This window comes from Myxine glutinosa, chromosome 11, assembly GCF_964187855.1.
Source record: "Myxine glutinosa chromosome 11, kmMyxGlut1.1, whole genome shotgun sequence".
Taxonomy (NCBI): Eukaryota; Metazoa; Chordata; class Myxini; order Myxiniformes; family Myxinidae; genus Myxine; species Myxine glutinosa.
In genome coordinates, this window is record NC_136271.1 from 94,941,414 (window position 1) to 94,961,930 (window position 20,517).

General features: G+C 49.3%; 1 protein-coding gene across 2 annotated transcripts in view; it reads left to right on the forward strand.

The window, feature by feature from the left end:
• LOC137412493 (toxin MIT1-like) overlaps positions 1 to 20,517 on the forward strand; it is a 95,145-nt gene that overhangs the window by 42,106 nt on the left and 32,522 nt on the right. Inside the window, exons 1-2 of one of the 2 annotated variants that reach the window (XM_078786883.1) lie at positions 1,823 to 1,999; positions 2,490 to 2,615. In XM_078786883.1, coding sequence (XP_078643009.1) covers positions 1,925 to 1,999; positions 2,490 to 2,615 — 201 coding nt within the window. In that variant the 5' untranslated portion in view covers positions 1,823 to 1,924. Of the gene's footprint in view, positions 1 to 1,822; positions 2,000 to 2,489; positions 2,710 to 20,517 lie in introns of those variants that run through there. The other variant, XR_013624998.1, reaches the window with a different exon arrangement.

The window sequence follows — 20,517 nt, forward strand, 5'->3', positions numbered from 1 at the left end:
TGCACCGATCGCTGCATGGCTGCACTGATCGGACTTGGTGACCTCGGACAAAGACCTTTTATAAGGACACGGGTTGAATCCCTGCTGGAGAGAATTGCATCCCCCTCTCCGCCATCATGGCCGTCTCTCCAACTCACAATCCCACGAGATATGTGAAAAGGACGACCCGAAACCAATTATCTTCTTTTAGATTCATATATAAACATCATTAAAAGTAAATAATGACCTCGACCAAAGTTCAAACGACGTTTAATCTCTGCATGAGAGAATTCCACATTGCTATTTGGGCGATGTATACGCTAACAGATCGCTGTCTCCATCGATCTTGCCAAGGCCGTAACAGCTATCAGCTCAAAATCCTTTTAACTGTTGATTTGGTAGTTTTTACAATGAAGGAAACACATATCGGGAGTACATACGACATAGCGATTGTTAATGTGACAGCTCTGAGGCGTCTTTCGCTTCGCATCACAGTGACGGTGAGCACCAATATGGCGGTTGTAAGATTAAAATCTGGCTTCAAGCCCCCTCACCACCAAAGCCTTCAACCAGACATATTAACACGCTCCTCCCCCTTCATTCCCGTTCTTCAAAGCAAAGCGGTAAAAATTGTTGTGAGGCCATTATATATATATGACGAGCAACGGTACCCACCCTAAGGGCAGGGCTTCAATTTGGAGGCGCTATTTATATAAACATCCGTTAAATTTCACACACAAATCATCAAAATCTAAACTATTTTTAGAATTTTAATTTTAAAAACCACATCACTGTTCATATCGATAAATATTATTCCATCGTGTTTCAAATCGTGATATCAACTGTTGATATCACGATTTGAAACACGATGGAATAATATTTACTGATATGAACAGTGATGTGGTTTTTATTGAAATTCTAAAGATACTGTTTAGATTTTGATGATTTGCGTGTGATATGATTCAACGGATGTTTATATGAATCGTTTAGAATTAAAAAAACCCTGAAATTTCTGATATTTTACCTTTTCATTTGGGCCTCCCAATTGAAGCCCCGCCCGTAGGGCAGGTACCGTTGCTAGTATATATGATATGATATATGATATATCATATGATATGTGTATAGGTACTAACATATCATCATATATCCATCATATATCATATCATATGATGTATAATATCATATGATATGCATCGTATGATAGCATGAATATGAATAATATATGATGACATGATATGATAGCATGACGAACATACCATGATAGAACCACTTTAGAACCACGATAACATGATGAACCACCTTTAGAACCCATTTCCCCCCGCAGAGCATGGGTTGGCCTTTTTCAGGCACCATGGTCCCCTTTTTGAAGCAATGTTTTATCGCCAAATGCCCTTCCTGCCGCCACCCCTGTTAGTCGCCTCTTGCAGAGAATTACCAGTGAACTGGTGCTCAATTTGCCGACCTCGGAAGGATGACAGGCCGAGTCAACCCCCCTGGTGTTAATTCAGCAATCGACCAGGATTCAAACCCAGGATCCTAGGATCCCAAGCCGGCACCCTATCCGCTAAGCCAACATAGCATGATGAACATGCAACACAAATGCCCAACCGTCAGTGTCAAATATGCAATAGTTGTCAGACGTAAAAATCTGGTTTTCAAAGGTATAAACCCATTTCTGTAGGAAATGCTTTTTACGCAAGACGCAGGACTAAGTTTAATGATAGTGGGCGAATCTTTAGGGAATGCAATGCAGCATTCCTATTGGAGTTTTCTTAAGGAGACATGCGAATGGACGATTGAAGTCGCGCATTTACATGCGTCATGTCGTCACCGGCGTATATAGGTGGCGGAGTTGCTCATAAGAAGGAGAGGGTGGATGCTCGGAGAATCAGACAGAGGCAACGCAGCATCCAAGCTCAGGGAGTGACCAGCCAGCCAAGGAATCATGCGAACTCTACTCTTCGTCTTGGTCATTATTTGCATTTTCAGTCTCGTCACTAAAGGTGTCGTCATCACTGGGGTGAGTCTGTCCGGTTGCTCAGAAAGATGTCCGTGACTACTTGTTATACTAAGAACTATACATTGTGAAGAATGATGCAGCTTTACTGTTTCTTAACATTGACGGTGATAGAATCACTTCCAATGAACGATTTTATATAAGTTTTGATGAAGTCATTGCACGTATGTGAGTAGTGTTCACATGATTATTGTTCTTAATTGAAATTTGGACCTCTCACTTGCTCCAAAATACACTTGCTTTTCTAAATGGCGATTTTTCAATGAAAGAGCAGATCAGATGTATAGGAATGGATCAGTAAATCTGTGGACTAACTTAGAATTACTGCAATAAATTAAGGGTGAATGATTGAAATTGTTGGAAAATAACAACTTCGGAAAACATGTCTGCATTCGACTTTTCGGCAAGACTCGAACTTGATGATCTTCCGAAACAATCATGCAGGGTGTTCTGTATTTTCTGTATCCCCATCACCTGGATGTGGTATTCACAGGCTTGTGAAAGGGACGATCAGTGTGGGACGAGAACTTGCTGCGCTGCGAGCCTGTGGCTACCGGGTCTTCGCATGTGCACACCACTGGGTCTACACGGAGATGAATGCCATCCATATAGCCACAAGGTATTTGGGACAATTTCATCCACTCTCCAACCCTTCATCCTGCTGCAATACTCAAAAAAAGGCACAAATTCATCAGGAGCAACTTGAATGTAATTATGTGTGGGCACTCAGCACACACTCATCATAAATGATGCGCAATCAATGCAAGCAAAAATCTGGATGAATGCCTTGTGTGTTTCACATATGTATATGTACAAACTTACACTGAGGACTATATATATATATATATGCACTTACACTAAGAGATATATATATATATATATATATATATTGTTGCGAATATGGAATTTGACCTCCATATCCGCTTGTAAATATTCCCCTATCTTCTCCGATACTCCCCAACTCTCCCCTTACCCCATTCCCTAGTCCCATTGTCTGTAAACAACACCCATTAGAGCCGATCTTCCCCTTCATTCCCCCATTAAATGTCGTGCCCAGGTCCCCCGCACCACACGTAGACAATTATAGGACATCTTGCTAGTTATTCTTAATCTATGTCAGTTAAGGACTTGTTTCCATTAATTATGACTCTTCGTTGCACCAGAATGTGATGATATGGCACCAGTAGGAGTTTAGGACCTTCCCATACCTCCCCGCATCTCTTCCCATCATCTCAAGCTCCAACAACAACCACAACAACAGCGGCTTTGCGTCCTCACTCCGGCTCGGTTGGCCGCCATTGAACATGTGCTCGACGGGGTTACCCAGAAGGGGGCTCCCTGTCGGCCCCTCGTCAAGGGCGGAGCCGGTAACCCCCGCACCCAATGAGAAGCCATGGGCCGATGCCATATGGGGCGGAGCTAACGAGCGAGGGCGTGACTCCCCGCCGGATATACGCGGCCCCGCGCCGGACGTGACGTCAGATGCGCCCCGAGCTTGGAAGGACAAGACGCCACCCTCCCGAGCGCTGAGCGACCTCCCCGGCATCTCCACCAAAGTCGCGACCCACGAGCGCTGAGCGACCTCCCCGGCATCTCCACCAAAGTCGCGACCCACGAGCGCTGAGCGACCTCCCCGCATCTGCTGGACACCACCGTACGCGATTCTGTCCCTGAGCCAGGTGCACCTGAGCCATCGACTGCCGCTTTCCTGGCCATCAAACCCCGTGTGAGTGAGCCTTGTCCCGTTTATCTGTGGTCTGTCTAGGGTTAATATAAGGTTGTGTCTAAGTGCCCACCTTCCTATGTTTCCCTCTTGTCCCTGTAATCTAACCTTTTCCGCCTTAATATAACCTCCTCCGGAGGTCTTGAGAACTGAACCCCTGGTGTCGTATTGTGTGATTGTAACCCAGCCGGGTGTCTTCTCTTTCCTATTGAGCCAGCGTAGCGCGATTAGTCAACATTCGGGCACAATCGGGTAACTTGTACGGATACGGCGGCCATTCCGCTCGGCCCACCTTAACATCAAAGTCGTGTCCGTAACAATTGGTGTCGAGGAGTGGAATTCGAACCCGGGACTAAATTAGTTAGGCCCAAATTTTGGGAGGGAAAATCGATTCGGAGCGCGTTTCCCGCGCGAAATTATAACGGCGAAATTTCAATTTGTTTTACGAAAATAAAAAAATAAAAACCGAATTTTGAAAGTCGCGCTATGGCGGATCAAGACGGCTGGGGTCCGGTAAAGGAGAGTGAGGTAGGGTCGATCCAGGACCAAAATGAGGGACAGGAGGAGAGCGAAGCAGTGAGGGCGGCAGGTTCGCAAAATAGCGCCGTCACGCACGAAGAAGCGGGCGCGCAAAATGGCGCCTCGCTGATCACCGCGCCAGCGACCGTGGCAGCGCCCCCGGTGGATTTAAACTTGTTTTTTATACAAATGAAGGCCCTTATGGCCCAGAATAGTGAGCGATTGGAGGGCCGGATGGATGCTCAGAGTGAGCAATTGGGGGTAATGAGGGACGAAGCGAGGGCTCAGAGTGAGCAAATGGGGGTAATGAGGGACGAAGCGAGGGGTACCAGTGAGGGATTAGACAATAATTTTAAGGGATTAGACAATAATTTTAAGGGATTAGACATGAAATTTGGGAAATTAGACGATAGATTAGGGGAAATACAGGAGGGGTTAACGGGGGTAGAAAACAGAATGGCCGCTCAAGAGAATCAAATGGAAGGGATGCAAAAAGGGTTAGAGGGGTTAGAAAACAGTATGGAAGGCAAATTGAGGGACATGAGGGACCAAGCGGAAAGGGAAGTTAAACAAATGGAGCAGCAGATAGAGGGGGTCAGAATGGGGGTAGAAACCAAACTGGATGCTCACAGGGAGGAAATGGAGCAGATGAGGGTGGCATCTGGGCAGGAGATGCAAGTGATGGGAGAGGAGATCAGAAGAGGAGTGAGTGAGGAGGTCGGAGGAGTGCGCGAGGAGGTGAGGCACTGTAAGGAGCGCATGGAGAAAGAGGTGAGAAAGGGGACTGTAAAATTGCAAGGTGGTATAGAGGAGTTGACGCTGGGAGTAGAACAACTGACAGTGGGACAAAAGGAGTTGGGGGACCAGGTAAAGAAGAACACAGCGGTAATAGAGGGTTTAAAATCGACACAGAAGGAGATGAAAAAGGACGTAGGGGTAATTAAAAAAGAGTGCCAGACGGTACATGAGGACCTGACGAGAAAAATGGACAAGGTGGTAGAGGTAATGGAGGTTAAAGAGCGGGAGGTGCGGGAGCACATAGAAAAAAATAAAGTGGAGTTAGAGGAAGAACTTAAAGGGGCGCACGAAGAGATGAAGGAGATGAAGCAAAAATTAGAAGAAGTGGAAGAAGGGGTGAGCGAAATTAAGAAGCGACGGAGAGAGGATAAGAAAGAGATAAAGGAGGAAGTAAAAGAATTGGTCCAAAGTCTGTGTTCGGATCGTGATGATGTGCTCATTAACCGGATGAGGGATTCGCAGGTGATGGAGGAGAAGCGAAGAGAAAGAGGACCCGGTGTAAGTGGTGACCAATATGGTCGTGCGTATGATGCGCCAGGTGATTTAATAAGCTTGGGGGTCGAGATAGACCCGGATGTTCGTGAGAGGCCAAGAGTGAGGTGTATGGCTGGTCCGGAGGGTATGGAACGAGAGGTGCGAGGTGTGGGTGAGCAAGGTTGTGGTGGTATGGAATGGGTAGCGGGTTGCGGAGGTGTGACCCATGCATCGACACCAACAGGGGTAGTTGTTGGAGGGACCGGGGAGGCACGAGAGCCCCTTGGGGGTAGTGTACTGTGGGGGCCCGGCCGGTTCGGCCCCGCGCTGACCCCGCAAGGGGCGACGCACGGGGTCCGGCCGGCGGGCAACGACTCGCATACGAGGTGGTCCCACAAGGTCCCACTCGCGCCGTATGACGGCAAGAGTGATCTACGCGCGTACCTGGCGCAGTTCGACTGTGTGTGTAAGGGTAACGGTTGGGGTGAGGACGAAGGTGGAGTACACCTGGTGGCCGCATTGCGCGGCGCGGCGGCGGAGGTGCTGACGGCATTACCAGCGGGTGCTCTCACCCTGCCAGCCCTCCGCGACGCCCTAATTAATCGATTTGGAATAGAACAGCAGAGCGAGCTTGTTAAAGCTCAGCTCGCGCTGCGAAAGCGCAAGCCCCAGGAAGCCATCGGGGAACTTGCCCACGACATTCGCCGCGCAGTGGGGATCGCACATGCTAGCATGGCAGCGGATTCCCGGGAAAGCCTGGCGCTGGACCATTTTATCCAGGCCCTCCCGGATATTGAGCTCCGGCAACAGCTCGCCATGTGGCGCCCGCAGACTCTGAGCCAGGCGGCTGACGCTGCGGCCCGTTGGGAAGCAGCGAGGCCCCTGGCCCGGGGGGGCGAGCGTCTCGCAATGGCGGTCCGCCAGATGGGACCCCCGATGGAGGGCGGACCCCTTAGGGGGCCCGCCCCCGACGTGGGTCCTGACCTGGCGGGCATGGTCCGGAGGCTGGTGGACCAGCGCCTGGCGGGACCTGGACCATGGCAGGCGGCCACGGAGGTGGCCCGCGGTGGACCACGAGCGGGTAATCCAATTCGGACCTACAGGGGGGGGAATTTGGAATTCCGGAGGCAAGCACCTTATCAGGTGAGGTGCTATACCTGCAACCGCCTGGGTCACCTGGCGCGGCACTGTCGAAACGCGCGCCGGGATGATCCCCGGCAGTTGAGGTCCTCAACTCCGCCCAGGGGGGAGCGGGTTAGCCGACCCCAGACACCCCCCCGCCAGACCCCGGGAAACTAGAAGGTGTCGGGCACGTAGGGCGGTGTTCGGCAGCAGAGGATGGAGGAGAGCCCTCATTGACGCGACAGGTCATTTATTGTGGCCAAATTGGAACCGGTAGCCTGACAATTAGATGCAAAATTGCCGGCGTGGGGGTAGACGCCGTAGTGGACACAGGAGCTAGCGCCACGATCATCAGCCCTGTGGTCCTTGATTCGAGCGCAGGTGGCTGGGATAAGATCCAGCGCCTGCAAAATTATAGTTTGCAGCTTGCTACCGGGGTAACGGCCCCGATCATAGGGCGTGGTTCTGTGACCCTCAAGTTAGGGTCGGTAAGGAGGGAGATAGATGTTTGGGTGGCGGAGGTGTGCGACCCATGTTTAATAGGGTTGGACCTGTTGACTGCCAGCGGTTGTAAAATCGACTTGTGCCGGGGGATCCTGCAGGTGGGAGTAGAAGAGCTGCCGTTAGGGGGAGTGAGCACGGCCGAGAGAGCGGAGCTGGAGGCTTCCGAGGCCGTGACCATCCCCCCAAGGGCCGAGGCGATAGTGCCGGCCCGGTGGGCAGCTCGCCCAACATGGCAGGAGTCCTGCGGCCTGGTCGAACCGGTGGCAGCGCAGTCCATACCGGGTTTAATCGTGGGCCGCACCCTTGTAAAAACGGACGGACCGGTAGTGGCCGTCCGAGTAGTAAATGTGAGTACAGAACCACGCACTATAGTAAGGGGCACGAGGGTAGCTGGCTGCACCCCAGTTGAGGAAGTCGCGACAGTGAGGGGCGAGAACGTCCAGCCGAGCCGACCCCGGGGGGAGCCTTCAATAACAAGTAGGAATTGGCCCGATCCCATTTGCGAGATGGTAAATCGTAGTAGCGTAGAGTTGGGAGGTACCCAGAGGGAGGCCTTACACAAACTGGTTGGGTCCCATTTGGACCTCTTCTCCCTGTCCACCGAGGATATTGGACGTACGGGCCTGGTGAAACATCAGATCCACACCGGTGAGGCCCGGCCTATTCGTCAGGCCGCCCGACGGCTCCCTTGGAGCAAGAGGGCGGAAGCTGACGAGCAGGTTGCAAAAATGCTCGACGCAGGTGTGATCGAGCCCTCGGGAAGTCCTTGGATGTCACCTGTTGTGCTGGTCAAAAAGAAGGATGGGACCACGCGGTTCTGCGTGGACTATCGCCAGCTAAACAACGTGACACTCAAGGACTCATATCCCCTGCCAAGGATTGATGACACCCTCGATGCCGTTGCGGGCTCAAATTGGTTCACAACTTTGGACCTCAAGAGTGGGTATTGGCAGGTGGAGATGGATAGGGCAGGGAAGGAGAAAACGGCATTTTCCACAGGTAAGGGACTGTATCAGTTTACTGTGATGCCGTTTGGTTTGTGTAACGCCCCCGCCACCTTTGAGAGATTGATGGAGCATGTACTAGGCGGCATGCCATGGCAATCATGCCTGGTGTACCTGGATGACGTCCTGGTACATGCCCAAACGTTCCCCCAGGCACTAGCTAATTTGGACCAGGTGTTCGGGTGCCTCAGACAGGCAGGGTTGAAGCTGAACCCGAGTAAGTGCACTTTGTTTGCAAGAGAGGTGGCCTATCTAGGTCACGTGATTGGCCGCGAGGGGGTAAAAACAGACCCAGACAAAATTAAAGCGGTAGAGGAGTGGCCCGCACCACGTACCATCAAAGAGGTGCGGGGATTTTTGGGACTCTGCTCCTACTACCGGCGCTTTGTGGCGAAATTTGCGGAGTTGGCCCGTCCCCTCCACCGGCTTACGGAGAAGGGGACGCGATTTAATTGGACACGGGAGTGCCACGAGGCCTTCCAAAAATTGAAGGGGTGTCTCACATCCGCACCCCTTCTAGCTTACCCCACTAGTGACGGGACATTTACCCTGGACACGGATGCGAGCCAGGAAGGATTGGGCGCAGTTTTGTCTCAGACACAGGAGGGCGTGGAGAGAGTGATTGGTTATTATAGTCGGGCCTTAAGTAGGCCCGAGAGAAATTATTGCGTCACTCGCAAAGAGTTATTGGCTATGCTGGCTGCCATGAACCATTTCCACCCGTACTTGTACGGGCGGAAATTTTTGGTTAGAACTGACCATTCCTCCTTGCAATGGCTCCTTCGGTTCAAGGAACCGGAGGGCCAAATTGCAAGGTGGTTGGAAAAGTTGCAGCAGTACGATTTTGATGTGGCCCATAGGGCCGGGAAGGCCCATGGTAATGCGGACGCACTCTCTCGGCGTCCTTGTCTGGGGGAAAACTGTAAATTTTGTGCGAGACACGAGGAGAGGGAGCAATTGGGCGATTCCGCCCCGATTCTCGTCGTCCGGGCAACCCGGGTGAGAGGGCCAATTTTGCCACTAACCGCGGACGAGGAATTTGGAGAGTTGGCTTGGAGCACGGCCCAGCAGGAGGATCCTGTTCTGGGGCCGGTGTTCCAATGGGTCAAATTGGGGCAAAGACCAAAGGGGGAAGAGGTCACCCCCCTCGGGGCACAAACAAAGGCATATTGGGCTCAGTGGCAGACCCTGGAATTGAAAGGCAACATCTTGTATCGCAAGTGGGTGGAGGTTCCCTCTGATCGAACTTCCTGGCTGGTGATAGTCCCTGACAAATTCAAGAACGTCATATTGCAACAGGTGCATGGTACCCGCTCCGGCGGCCATTTGGGCAGGACAAAGACAATATCTCGGGTCCGCCGGAGGTTCTATTGGGTGAATATGGGGCGCGACATACAGGACTGGTGTCGGAGATGCGACGCCTGTTCTGCCAAAAAGGGACCAGCACGGAGGATGAGGGCCCCCCTTCAATTACATCAGGTGGGGGCCCCCCTTGAGCGGGTGGCTATGGATATTCTAGGACCGCTGCCCCGCACCCGCCAAGGTAATAAGTATATCCTCGTTGTGATGGACTACTTCACCAAGTGGCCGGAGGCCTACGCCCTCCCCAACCAAGAAGCAGGGGTGGTAGCGCAGGCCTTCGTGGAAGGATTTGTGTGCCGGCATGGGATTCCACAGGAGTTGCACACCGACCAGGGACGAAATTTTGAGAGCAAATTACTAAAAGATGTGTGCAGTCTCCTGTCAATTCGAAAAACCAGGACAACGCCTTTAAGACCTCAATCTGACGGGATGGTGGAAAGATTCAACCGAACTTTAATCCAACAACTGGCACTGTTCACCACCACCCGTCAGGATGACTGGGACGAACATCTCCCTTATTTGCTTATGGCCTACCGGACCAGCCAGCACGGGGCCACCGCATGCAGTCCAGCGTTGCTTATGTATGGGCGGGAGTTACGGGCTCCCGCCGACTTGCTATGCGGTCCCGTGCCAGACACAGTGGTTAACCCGCCGAGGGAGGGGTACGCACGTCACCTAGAGGAAGGCATGGAGCTAGTCCATGCCTTCGCCCGCCGCCAACTCCATCTGGCGGGGGAAAAGATGAAGCGCAGGTACGACGACCGGAGCCAGGGGAGTCAATACGCTCCGGGGACGAAGATTTGGTTCTTTAATCCCCGGAGGCGGAAGGGAAGGTGCCCAAAACTCACCTCCCCCTGGCAAGGCCCAGGAGTCGTCCTGTCGCAAATCTGTGACGTGGTCTTTAAGATCAAAATGGGGCCACGAGCCCTCCCTCGGATCGTCCACGCCGACCGGATAAGACCTTACACCGGCGAGCAGGCGCCCCCGTGGATTGCCTCGGCTTTAGATGCCGAGGCGGGACCCAGTACCTCTGAATAAGGGGGGCTTATTAGTGCCAGAGGACTGGGGGATTGAGGAGCGATAGGCCCGGTGGGAGAGGGTGGCATCCCTGCCACCTTTCCCAAGGGGGGGCAAAGGAGCACTAGATATGGGGTGTATGGCAGTGAAAACTAGCCCGGGTGGGTTAGGATATGGTGTGTAGGGATCTAGAGAAGATGACCTTAGGTAACGTTAAGGTTAGTTAGTGACTGATACCTGTAGTGGGGACGCAGGTAGATTAGTATGGATGATAATGACGAGGGAGCGCAATAGTTTAAAGGGACGACTGGGAAGCGCAAGTTTCAGAAGGGAGTAGTTAGCTGAGATGATGCCGTGTTTGTGAGAATTGAACAGGTGTGATTGCACAGGTGTGCAACTGGACAGGTGTGTGGAGCAGTGTATGAGTAGTGAGTGTGTGGATCAGCGCGAATGCGCTTGGGGAGAGAAGGGTGCAGGTGGCACCAGGTGTGAGAGCACAGGTGTGCAGGTACAGGTGTGTGGAGAGAGTTGGAGTGAGTGGTACGGAGTGGTGTGCATGGTGCGAAGGTGTGGATGGGGGAAGAGTGGACCCCTTTCACGAGTACCCGGGGCGGGTAGTGTAAGTGTTAGGTAGAGGGTGCAGGTAAATTGTGGTTGGATATTGGCATTTGTGGTGCGGTTGCAGAATGGTGTTGTGAATGGGTGCATTAGTGTTGTGGAAATGGCTGGGCGTGTAGCCTGTTAGTGTGTGTAGTTGGTTGGGCACTCCACCACTGTGAGGATGTCGGCCAGGTGAGGCCGCAGGTGGGCTCTGGGAGCCGGTAGTTGTGAGTGGGTGCCTGAGGATCCCGGGTGTGGATCGGGCAGCCCAGTGCCAGAGAGGGCACGGAGTGGGGAGAGAGCCAGAGGGCCTTCCCCAGGTAGTTAGGTTAGGGTAAGGAGCAGGTAAGCTCGGAGGCAACCGCAGTGGTGGAGGTGTGCAGGTGGGTAGACCCACTGGGAGAGGTACACGCCACAGCCCAGAAATTGTACGAGGGCACCGGGAGATGAATCGGGGGAGTGAGACCCCAAATTGAAGAGCACCACAGTTTGGCCAATGGGAATTGGTTTTTAGAACCCATAGTGTAAGAGGGCCAATGGTTTGGCCGGAGAGAGACCCCGGGTAGTGTAAAGTTGTTAAAGTCATTTAGGAAATAGTTAGGATTGAAGAACCTGTCGCACCATACGCAGCCACTTACCTGTGGTGATGATGATGACTCCACACCTGTGTTTTCTTTGTTTTGTTGCAGGAGATGAATCGCTGTGTGGATTTGTGAGACGCATCACGACGTGGATGAGACATTGGGGTGATTCCATCTCTCCCTCCCTAGGAGGGACTGATGATGAATTGGTGATGGCAAATTTTGATGTTGAGTTGGAGATGGCAAATTTTGATGAGAGTTGAAAATGGCAAATTTGATTGGTTAGGAGGGAGAGAAGACGAATTTGGTATATGGGAGGAACGGGGAAGACAGTAGGGATGTTTGTTGATTTGTAAAGTAGATGTTTATGGGTAGTGTTGTGTTGTGTGGATACAGTAAGGGGTAAGGGAGGGGCCATGTAGGTTACCTGGTGGGGGGGGGGGCGTACGATAGGAACGTACCTGTCTCACCTGGTTCCCATGTGCCCCCAGTGTGCATTACCTTATATTGCGTGCACTTTTGCGCCCTTACCACCTTACTCACTTGTTTCTTCTTTTGTCTCCCACCTCCGAGGATCTGGCTTTGGGGTAGAGAGAGAGGAGAGAGAGGTGCTGGCTGCGCAGTTGTGGGCCTGCACTTTCGCTGTTCGCTGCCTGGATCGATACACCATATGGACCGCAATGTTGGTGGCCACCCACAATGGACCGTAGTTCTTTTGCGGCCAAGCACCACCCGTGGATGGACCTATGGGTCAACGTGGCACCTATGCCATACAGGTGAACCACTTTTAGTTGACACCAAGTGCACCACAAGAAGAGCAAGAGACACCTGCAGGGTTAGGGGTTGTCGCAGTTATTTTTATTTCATTGAACAATGGTGACTGCACCGATTGGTGGTGGGGTGGTGCTGTTGATGCTCGGAAAGGGTGCTCTGCACGTTATTAAAGGCCGTCGGCCACAGAGCACTCGTGGGTTGGTGTATCGATGTTGGCAAGCGCGCTCTCTCTATGCATAACATCTGCATGTGTTCCTCCAAAGACAGGTCCTGGATCGTAGTGTAAATATCAGCGTAGTCTTGTAAATAATGCTCCCTACCGGCTGTATGTTTAGTTTGAGGATTCTTTCCGGATTCGGTTATCCTGTGGGTGTGTTTCTGTGAGGAGAAGGGTGCAACGTCGCAGGGGGACATATTTACTCATTTGTGAATATCTATAAAACTGTCGCACTCAGGGTAGAGTTAATAGTAGAGGGAACTACATTGCGTGCCACACTAAAGTAGGTAAAAATTTATCGGGTCGGGACGCCCCGAGGGTAGAGAAGGGTGCAATGTTGCGAATATGGAATTTGACCTCCATATCCGCTTGTAAATATTCCCCTATCTTCTCCGATACTCCCCAACTCTCCCCTTACCCCATTCCCTAGTCCCATTGTCTGTAAACAACACCCATTAGAGCCGATCTTCCCCTTCATTCCCCCATTAAATGTCGTGCCCAGGTCCCCCGCACCACACGTAGACAATTATAGGACATCTTGCTAGTTATTCTTAATCTATGTCAGTTAAGGACTTGTTTCCATTAATTATGACTCTTCGTTGCACCAGAATGTGATGATATGGCACCAGTAGGAGTTTAGGACCTTCCCATACCTCCCCGCATCTCTTCCCATCATCTCAAGCTCCAACAACAACCACAACAACAGCGGCTTTGCGTCCTCACTCCGGCTCGGTTGGCCGCCATTGAACATGTGCTCGACGGGGTTACCCAGAAGGGGGCTCCCTGTCGGCCCCTCGTCAAGGGCGGAGCCGGTAACCCCCGCACCCAATGAGAAGCCATGGGCCGATGCCATATGGGGCGGAGCTAACGAGCGAGGGCGTGACTCCCCGCCGGATATACGCGGCCCCGCGCCGGACGTGACGTCAGATGCGCCCCGAGCTTGGAAGGACAAGACGCCACCCTCCCGAGCGCTGAGCGACCTCCCCGGCATCTCCACCAAAGTCGCGACCCACGAGCGCTGAGCGACCTCCCCGGCATCTCCACCAAAGTCGCGACCCACGAGCGCTGAGCGACCTCCCCGCATCTGCTGGACACCACCGTACGCGATTCTGTCCCTGAGCCAGGTGCACCTGAGCCATCGACTGCCGCTTTCCTGGCCATCAAACCCCGTGTGAGTGAGCCTTGTCCCGTTTATCTGTGGTCTGTCTAGGGTTAATATAAGGTTGTGTCTAAGTGCCCACCTTCCTATGTTTCCCTCTTGTCCCTGTAATCTAACCTTTTCCGCCTTAATATAACCTCCTCCGGAGGTCTTGAGAACTGAACCCCTGGTGTCGTATTGTGTGATTGTAACCCAGCCGGGTGTCTTCTCTTTCCTATTGAGCCAGCGTAGCGCGATTAGTCAACATTCGGGCACAATCGGGTAACTTGTACGGATACGGCGGCCATTCCGCTCGGCCCACCTTAACATCAAAGTCGTGTCCGTAACATATGTACAAACTTACACTGAGGACTATATATATATATATATGCACTTACACTAAGAGATATATATATATATATATATATATATATATATCTATATATATATATATATATATATATATATATATATATATATATATATATACACACAGACTTGGCATTTAATATGGAATATTTTTTTGTGGGGGTGAACTTACTTTTCAAGATGTCTTAGAACCAAAAGTTCATTGGAATTATGTTGAAATTATTCTAGATTTTGTTAATGTGACCTTTAAAAGAAACAAAAACCACATATGACATTTCGAAACAAATAAATTGATCCTTGAAAGTGATGTAAACTGAGATCGAACTCAATTCATGGACAGTACTGTGTTAAACTTCTGTACGTTTTCCAGAAGTATCTCTTTATTTTGCACATTAGCCAAATTTTTTTTTAACAAAAACAAAAGTTAAATTACGACTGGGATTACGGACAGTAAAATTACAGTTCAGTACTTCGTGTAACCCCCACGAGCATTCAGGAGAGCACGTACACGTTGAGGCATGCTGTTCACGAGATTTGCCAAGGTTTGGACAGGAATCGCTTGCCATGCAGTGACAATAGCCTGCTGCAATTCATGCACAGAGGTCGGCTGCTGGTCCAAGTGGTCGATTTGACGCGTTAATTCTGCCCGCAAGTTCTCGATTGGATTCATATCCGGGGAAATGGCAGGCCACTCCATATGCTCTACAACACGGTCAGCAAGAAAGTGTTGGATCATGCGAGCACGATGAGGCCGTACATTGTCATCTTGGAAGACAAAGTTTCCTCGAAAGGCTGCACGAACAAATGGAAGCAATGTTTCTTCCAGAATGGCCCTGCACTTGAATTGATTCAGGTTTCCATTCAGAACAACCAGGTCAGTTTTGCCCCCTGCATGAAAAGCAGCCCAAACGGTCACCCCACCACCTCCCGCTTGGACTCTTGGCACTATACAATCTTTGTTGTAGGCTTCATGCACTTGTCTGCGCACTCGGACGCGGCCATCTTGACGATAGACCAGAAATCTAGACTCGTCACTGAAGATCACGTGATTCCAGTGTCCTGGCTGCCATTGACGGTGATCTCTGGCCCACTGCAATCGGCGCTGGCGGTGTTGTCTGGTCAGGCATGGCTTTCTCAGGGGACGCCTGGCACGATAGCCTGCTTGAACCAGTCGTTGGTTGACTAGCCTTCTGGATACAGGCACATTTGTCAGTTGCTGCCACTCAGCCCGAAGCCGATTAGCTGACTTGGTACAGCCATTGCGGACTAACCGGTGCAGCTGGCGATCATCCCTCCTTGTGGTTCTGCGGGGACGTCCTGGCCTCGGTATTGGAGTAGGGACACCCCTCTGAGCATTTCGTTTCAGGATCTTTGACACCTGACCTTGAGTGATGCCATACTGCCAAGCAATAGCACGCTCTTTCAATGCCGTAATTTCGTAAAGCCACCACTCCATAACAAACAGCATTGTCGAGTTGACGGACCATCTCCAGAGGAAGCGGCAATAACTTTTGTAGACGTGCAGCAGTTGTTTTCCACGAATACAGAACGCAACAACCCTTGTATACCCGACTGTGAAGCCAATCGTCAAATGCACCTGTCCGTACATTTTGCCGCGCCACCTGTGATATAATCCTGTTGTTGACTTCTTGCTGCGACAGACAATCAGTGACATGGTTCTTTTAACAAATAAATCACCAAAGTGTAAAAGAAACTCACCAGATTGATATACTGAGTGAAGAAAGTAAACCCGTCAAGAAAAGAAAAAAAATCCATATTAAATGCCAAGTCTGTATATATATGTGTATATATATATATATATATATATATATATATATATATATATATATATATATATGTATGTATATATATATATATATATATATATATATATATATATATTTATATGTACAGTGCATTCAGAAAGTATTCAGACCCCTTCACTTTTTTCACATTTTGTTATGTTGTAGCCTTATGCTGAAATCGTTTAAATTCATTTTTTCCCTCATCAATCTACACTCAATACCCCATAATGACAAAGAGAAAACAGGATTTTAGAAAGTTTTGCAAATTTATTAAAAAGAAAAAACTGAAATATCACATTGACATAAGTATTCAGACCCTTTGCTTTGACACTTGAAATTTAGCTCAGGTGCCTCCCATTTCTCTTGATCATCTTTGAGATGTTTCTACACCTTGATTTGAGTCCACCTGTGGTAAATTCAATTGATTGGACATGATTTGGAAAGGCACACACCTGTCTATATAAGGTCTCACAGCTGACAATGCATATCAGAGCAAAAACCAAGCCATGAGGTCGAAGGAACTGCCTGCAGAGCTCAGAGACAGGATTGTGTCGAGGCACAGATCTGGGGAAGCCTACAAAAAAAAATTCTGCTGCATTGAAGGTTCCCAAGAGCACAGTGACCTCCATAATTCTTAAATGGAAGAAGTTTGGAACAACCAGGACTCTTCCTAGAGCTGGCCGCCCGGCCAAACTGAGAAATCGGGGGAGAAGGACCTTGGTGAGGGAGGTGACCAAGGACCCGATGGTCACTCTGGCTGAGCTCCAGTGATCCTGTGTGGAGATGGGAGAAACTTCCAGAAGGAGAACCATCACTGCAACTCCCCACCGATCTCGGCTTTATGGCGGAGTGGCCAGATGGAGGCCTCTCCTCAGTGAAAGACACATAAAAGCCCACTTGGAGTTTGCAAAAACGCACCTAAAGGACTCTCAGACTGTGAGAAACAAGATTCTGTGGTCTGATGAAACCAAGATTGAACTGTTTGGCTTCTGTCTACCGGAACTGTTTGGCTTTCGCCCTGTTGGGGCTCATCAGGGCAACACAGTGAGTCCTGCATACACTCATGACTCTGAAAACCTTTCATACCATCAATTATATACCAACAGGGTGAAACCAGGTCGGTAACTGAGTTTTTCATGCACTTATGACAGTATCTGAACAAAGATCAAAATTCTGCTCTGTCGGATGGTTCTCCTGAGAGCTTGACAGGCAGAGCGTACGTACATGGCGGTGACGTCATTACGTGCGCTCATTAAAAGCTGGAGAACTGAAATTATATTTAGATTGGTTGCTCGCGGCTGCATCCAGGCGATTCCATATAATGAGTGGATACCGGAGATAATGTGCCGTGTGGCAGACAGTGCTTATCACTCCCATTAAGGTACAGCAGAGCTGGATGGGATACCTTAATGGCGGTTGACCACTGATGGTATGAAATCGCATATTAACTGACACACACACACACACACACACACACACACACACACACAGTCACCTTGGTTGTAAGTAGGAAATTAAAACGTCAACGTCATTGGAAAATTGCACGTGTACTCTCATTAGTTGCTGTTGTGTCGAGTAAATATCAAACATCCTACACTTTGTTTTGATTCTGGAATTAAAATAATGGCTTCTAGAATCAAGTGTGTGGCCTTAAAGGAGAGATCCGCCTCTTTAAATCCCCAACTACTTTCCTGAAATTCCTAGAAGTGTTAATTTGCTTTATACAGTGTACCCCAGCCCTCTCCCTTCCACAGATCTACCAATATCCCTGTTCTCTTCTGTTGTTGTGCTTGTGTACTTCTCGTCTCCCGCTCCCTTCATTGTATGTTTTATGTGTCTGTGCATGTTTTCATGTTCAATGTGTTAGCTCTTACACGAGCCTCGATTCTGTGTACAAAAATAAAAAAGACAACAAATACCTATTTCGGGGGAATGGGGGGGGGGGGGTCAAATGCCCCCCCTCCTTATTGAGCGTAGATGTTGATGCCGTCAATACACCTTCTTGAGGCTTCAGATGTGAAGCTTGGGGCCAAGTTTCATCAACATCGCCTGTGTAGTTTCGGAGAAGAGAGTAAATACCTATTTTTGGGGGCGGGGGCAGGGGGGGTGCAAAAAAACCCCCGTAGACTCCCACAATGAGCGCAGACTTTGAATTTGTTTCGAAAGCCATTACTTAGACGTATTGGCTGATGTATATTCCAAGTTTCAGCTAGTTTCGATGTACAGCCTTTGAGATCTGAGGGCCAACACATTTTTGGCGGACAGATGGATGGATGGACGGACAGACACCAACAATAATTTGAGGGTTTTCTTAATAAAACTGAAGAATTCGGAAACGGACGTTGGTGAAATTTGGAACATATCACCTCAACGTACAAAGCATTCACTTCTGAAATTTAGTCGATTTCGACAAGTAGAAGCCGAGAAACGAATTTTCAGTCCCTATGTTAAAGCCATTCATTCATTCATTCATTCATTCATTCATTTCATGTTAAAGATGCACACAGAGAAACGATCCAAAATATAAAGGGAGGGGCACTTTGCGCCTCCCTTGATAAAAGGCAGTGTGTATGTAATAGTCCCTCCCTCCTCTCTCCCACACTCCTCTCCCTCTCCCACCCGTCTTTCCCATCCCCACCTCTGTCTTTCCTTCACCCCTCCCCTTCTCAATCGTCTCCACCTCTCCTACCACCCTCCTCCCTCCCCATACCCCTTCCACACCCCTCTCTCCCCCTTCTCCTCTGCCCTTTCATTTGCCCGCTCCTCCTCCTCCCCTCCCTCACTCTAGCATCTCGCACTCCGCTCTCTTCCCCCTCTCTTATTATTCCCATCACGAAGCGACTCTGCGTTGCCCGGCAACGCCGGGTACCTTTTCTAGTATGAAATAATAATAAAACTTTATTTTTTATGTTCTTAATAACTCTTTTATTCATGAAAATAAAAAGCACACAAATAATGCATAAACATGTTAATTAAGGGTACAGTTTGGAAACATTTTAACGTTGAAGTCCCCAACCCTATTCGCCCCATTACTCACCTAAGTTTGCGAATTTGCGGTTCACACGGATTTTCAATCCCTCGCGAATGGCAAGGCCCTCCTGTACAAACCTGAAAACTGTGTGGGGTATTATGTTCTATGAACTCTCTAGTTGAGTCTTGCACTCCCATCATTTCACATCGTTTGACATACAATTTGCATTACAATCTTCTTCTTTGGATCATCTTCAAAGGGCTCTCCCAGCCTATCACGAAGGTGATCATTCAGTGTGCGCATGCGCTGTAGATGAGATGTACATTAGTCCGAATTCACATTGTTAATATATTTATTGAGATGGTTCTGGACTTGGTCTAAACTCTAAGGTGTCACTACTTATGACAATAGCGGATGGGTGTTCCACTCAGGTATGGAACGTTGATCAAAGGCAAATTTGTCGACGTTACCCCTTGGTTGATAGTGTATAAGTATCATATTACAATGTTGCCGATTTCGGTTTTTACTTCTGCTAAAGGCACTTTGAGAGATGAGATATAGCCACCAATTCTCTCAATATCTTATAAACTATTGGGAGTGTGTCTCTGGGAAGGACTTTGCCATTTCAAGTCGTGAATCATGCTGGAAACCCTGCTTGTCATTGCAAACATACCTGGCCCATCGACGTTGGATATTCTCCAATCTCTGATTGTCCAATTTGGAGTAGGAAATCACAAACACTTGAGCAGTATTGTACATGAGGTCCGACTAGGGATTTGAAGGCAGCTTCCCTAAAGGACTTGGGGAGCTCTCTGGTGTTGCGACCCAAACAAATCCCAGTTTTTGGGTTCCCTTTCTCAATATTGCACCAATATGAAACATCCATTTAAAGTCATCACTGATGAGCATTCCAAGGTATTTATGGGACCTGCACTGCTGCAGTCTGGAGAGGGATGTTGTGTTTGGAGTATTCATTGATAAATTTTACCATTTGAGGGATTGCTGAATCACTACCATCTTGAGACCACTGTGATCTGTAGAGCAACAGGCACTTATATCTACCTCCAGTGACCATGTGTTACTCTTCCCATTTGTGCAGGACAAACCACTGTAACTCATTACACACCTTGGCCCCCAACAGGTTTGATGCTCATTTTCTTCCCCATTCTCAGCACCATTCTCTGGATTCTTGTTCTGCGAACTTTTCCAAGCACTGTCATGAAGGACATTTTTGTACTGAACCCACCACCAGATCTATACATATTGTTACGTTTATGGAGGTAGAAGAAAGAATCCCACAGTAAAGGTAGGATTGTATAATTATAGTCTGGACCGTGGATGCGTAGGAGCAATCTCGATGTACTTAAGTTGGGAAACTGTAGCTTAAGATTGTCTATGTGTCGAAGCAGTGATGATTAGTTCGGGATTAAGGTTAGTTTTCCCCAGTATGTGATATTCCCTCTGTGATTTTCCCTTTACATTTTGCTGGCAAGGCTGGCCATGAAAACCCCCATTAAACAAGATGGTATTCATAGAATACTTA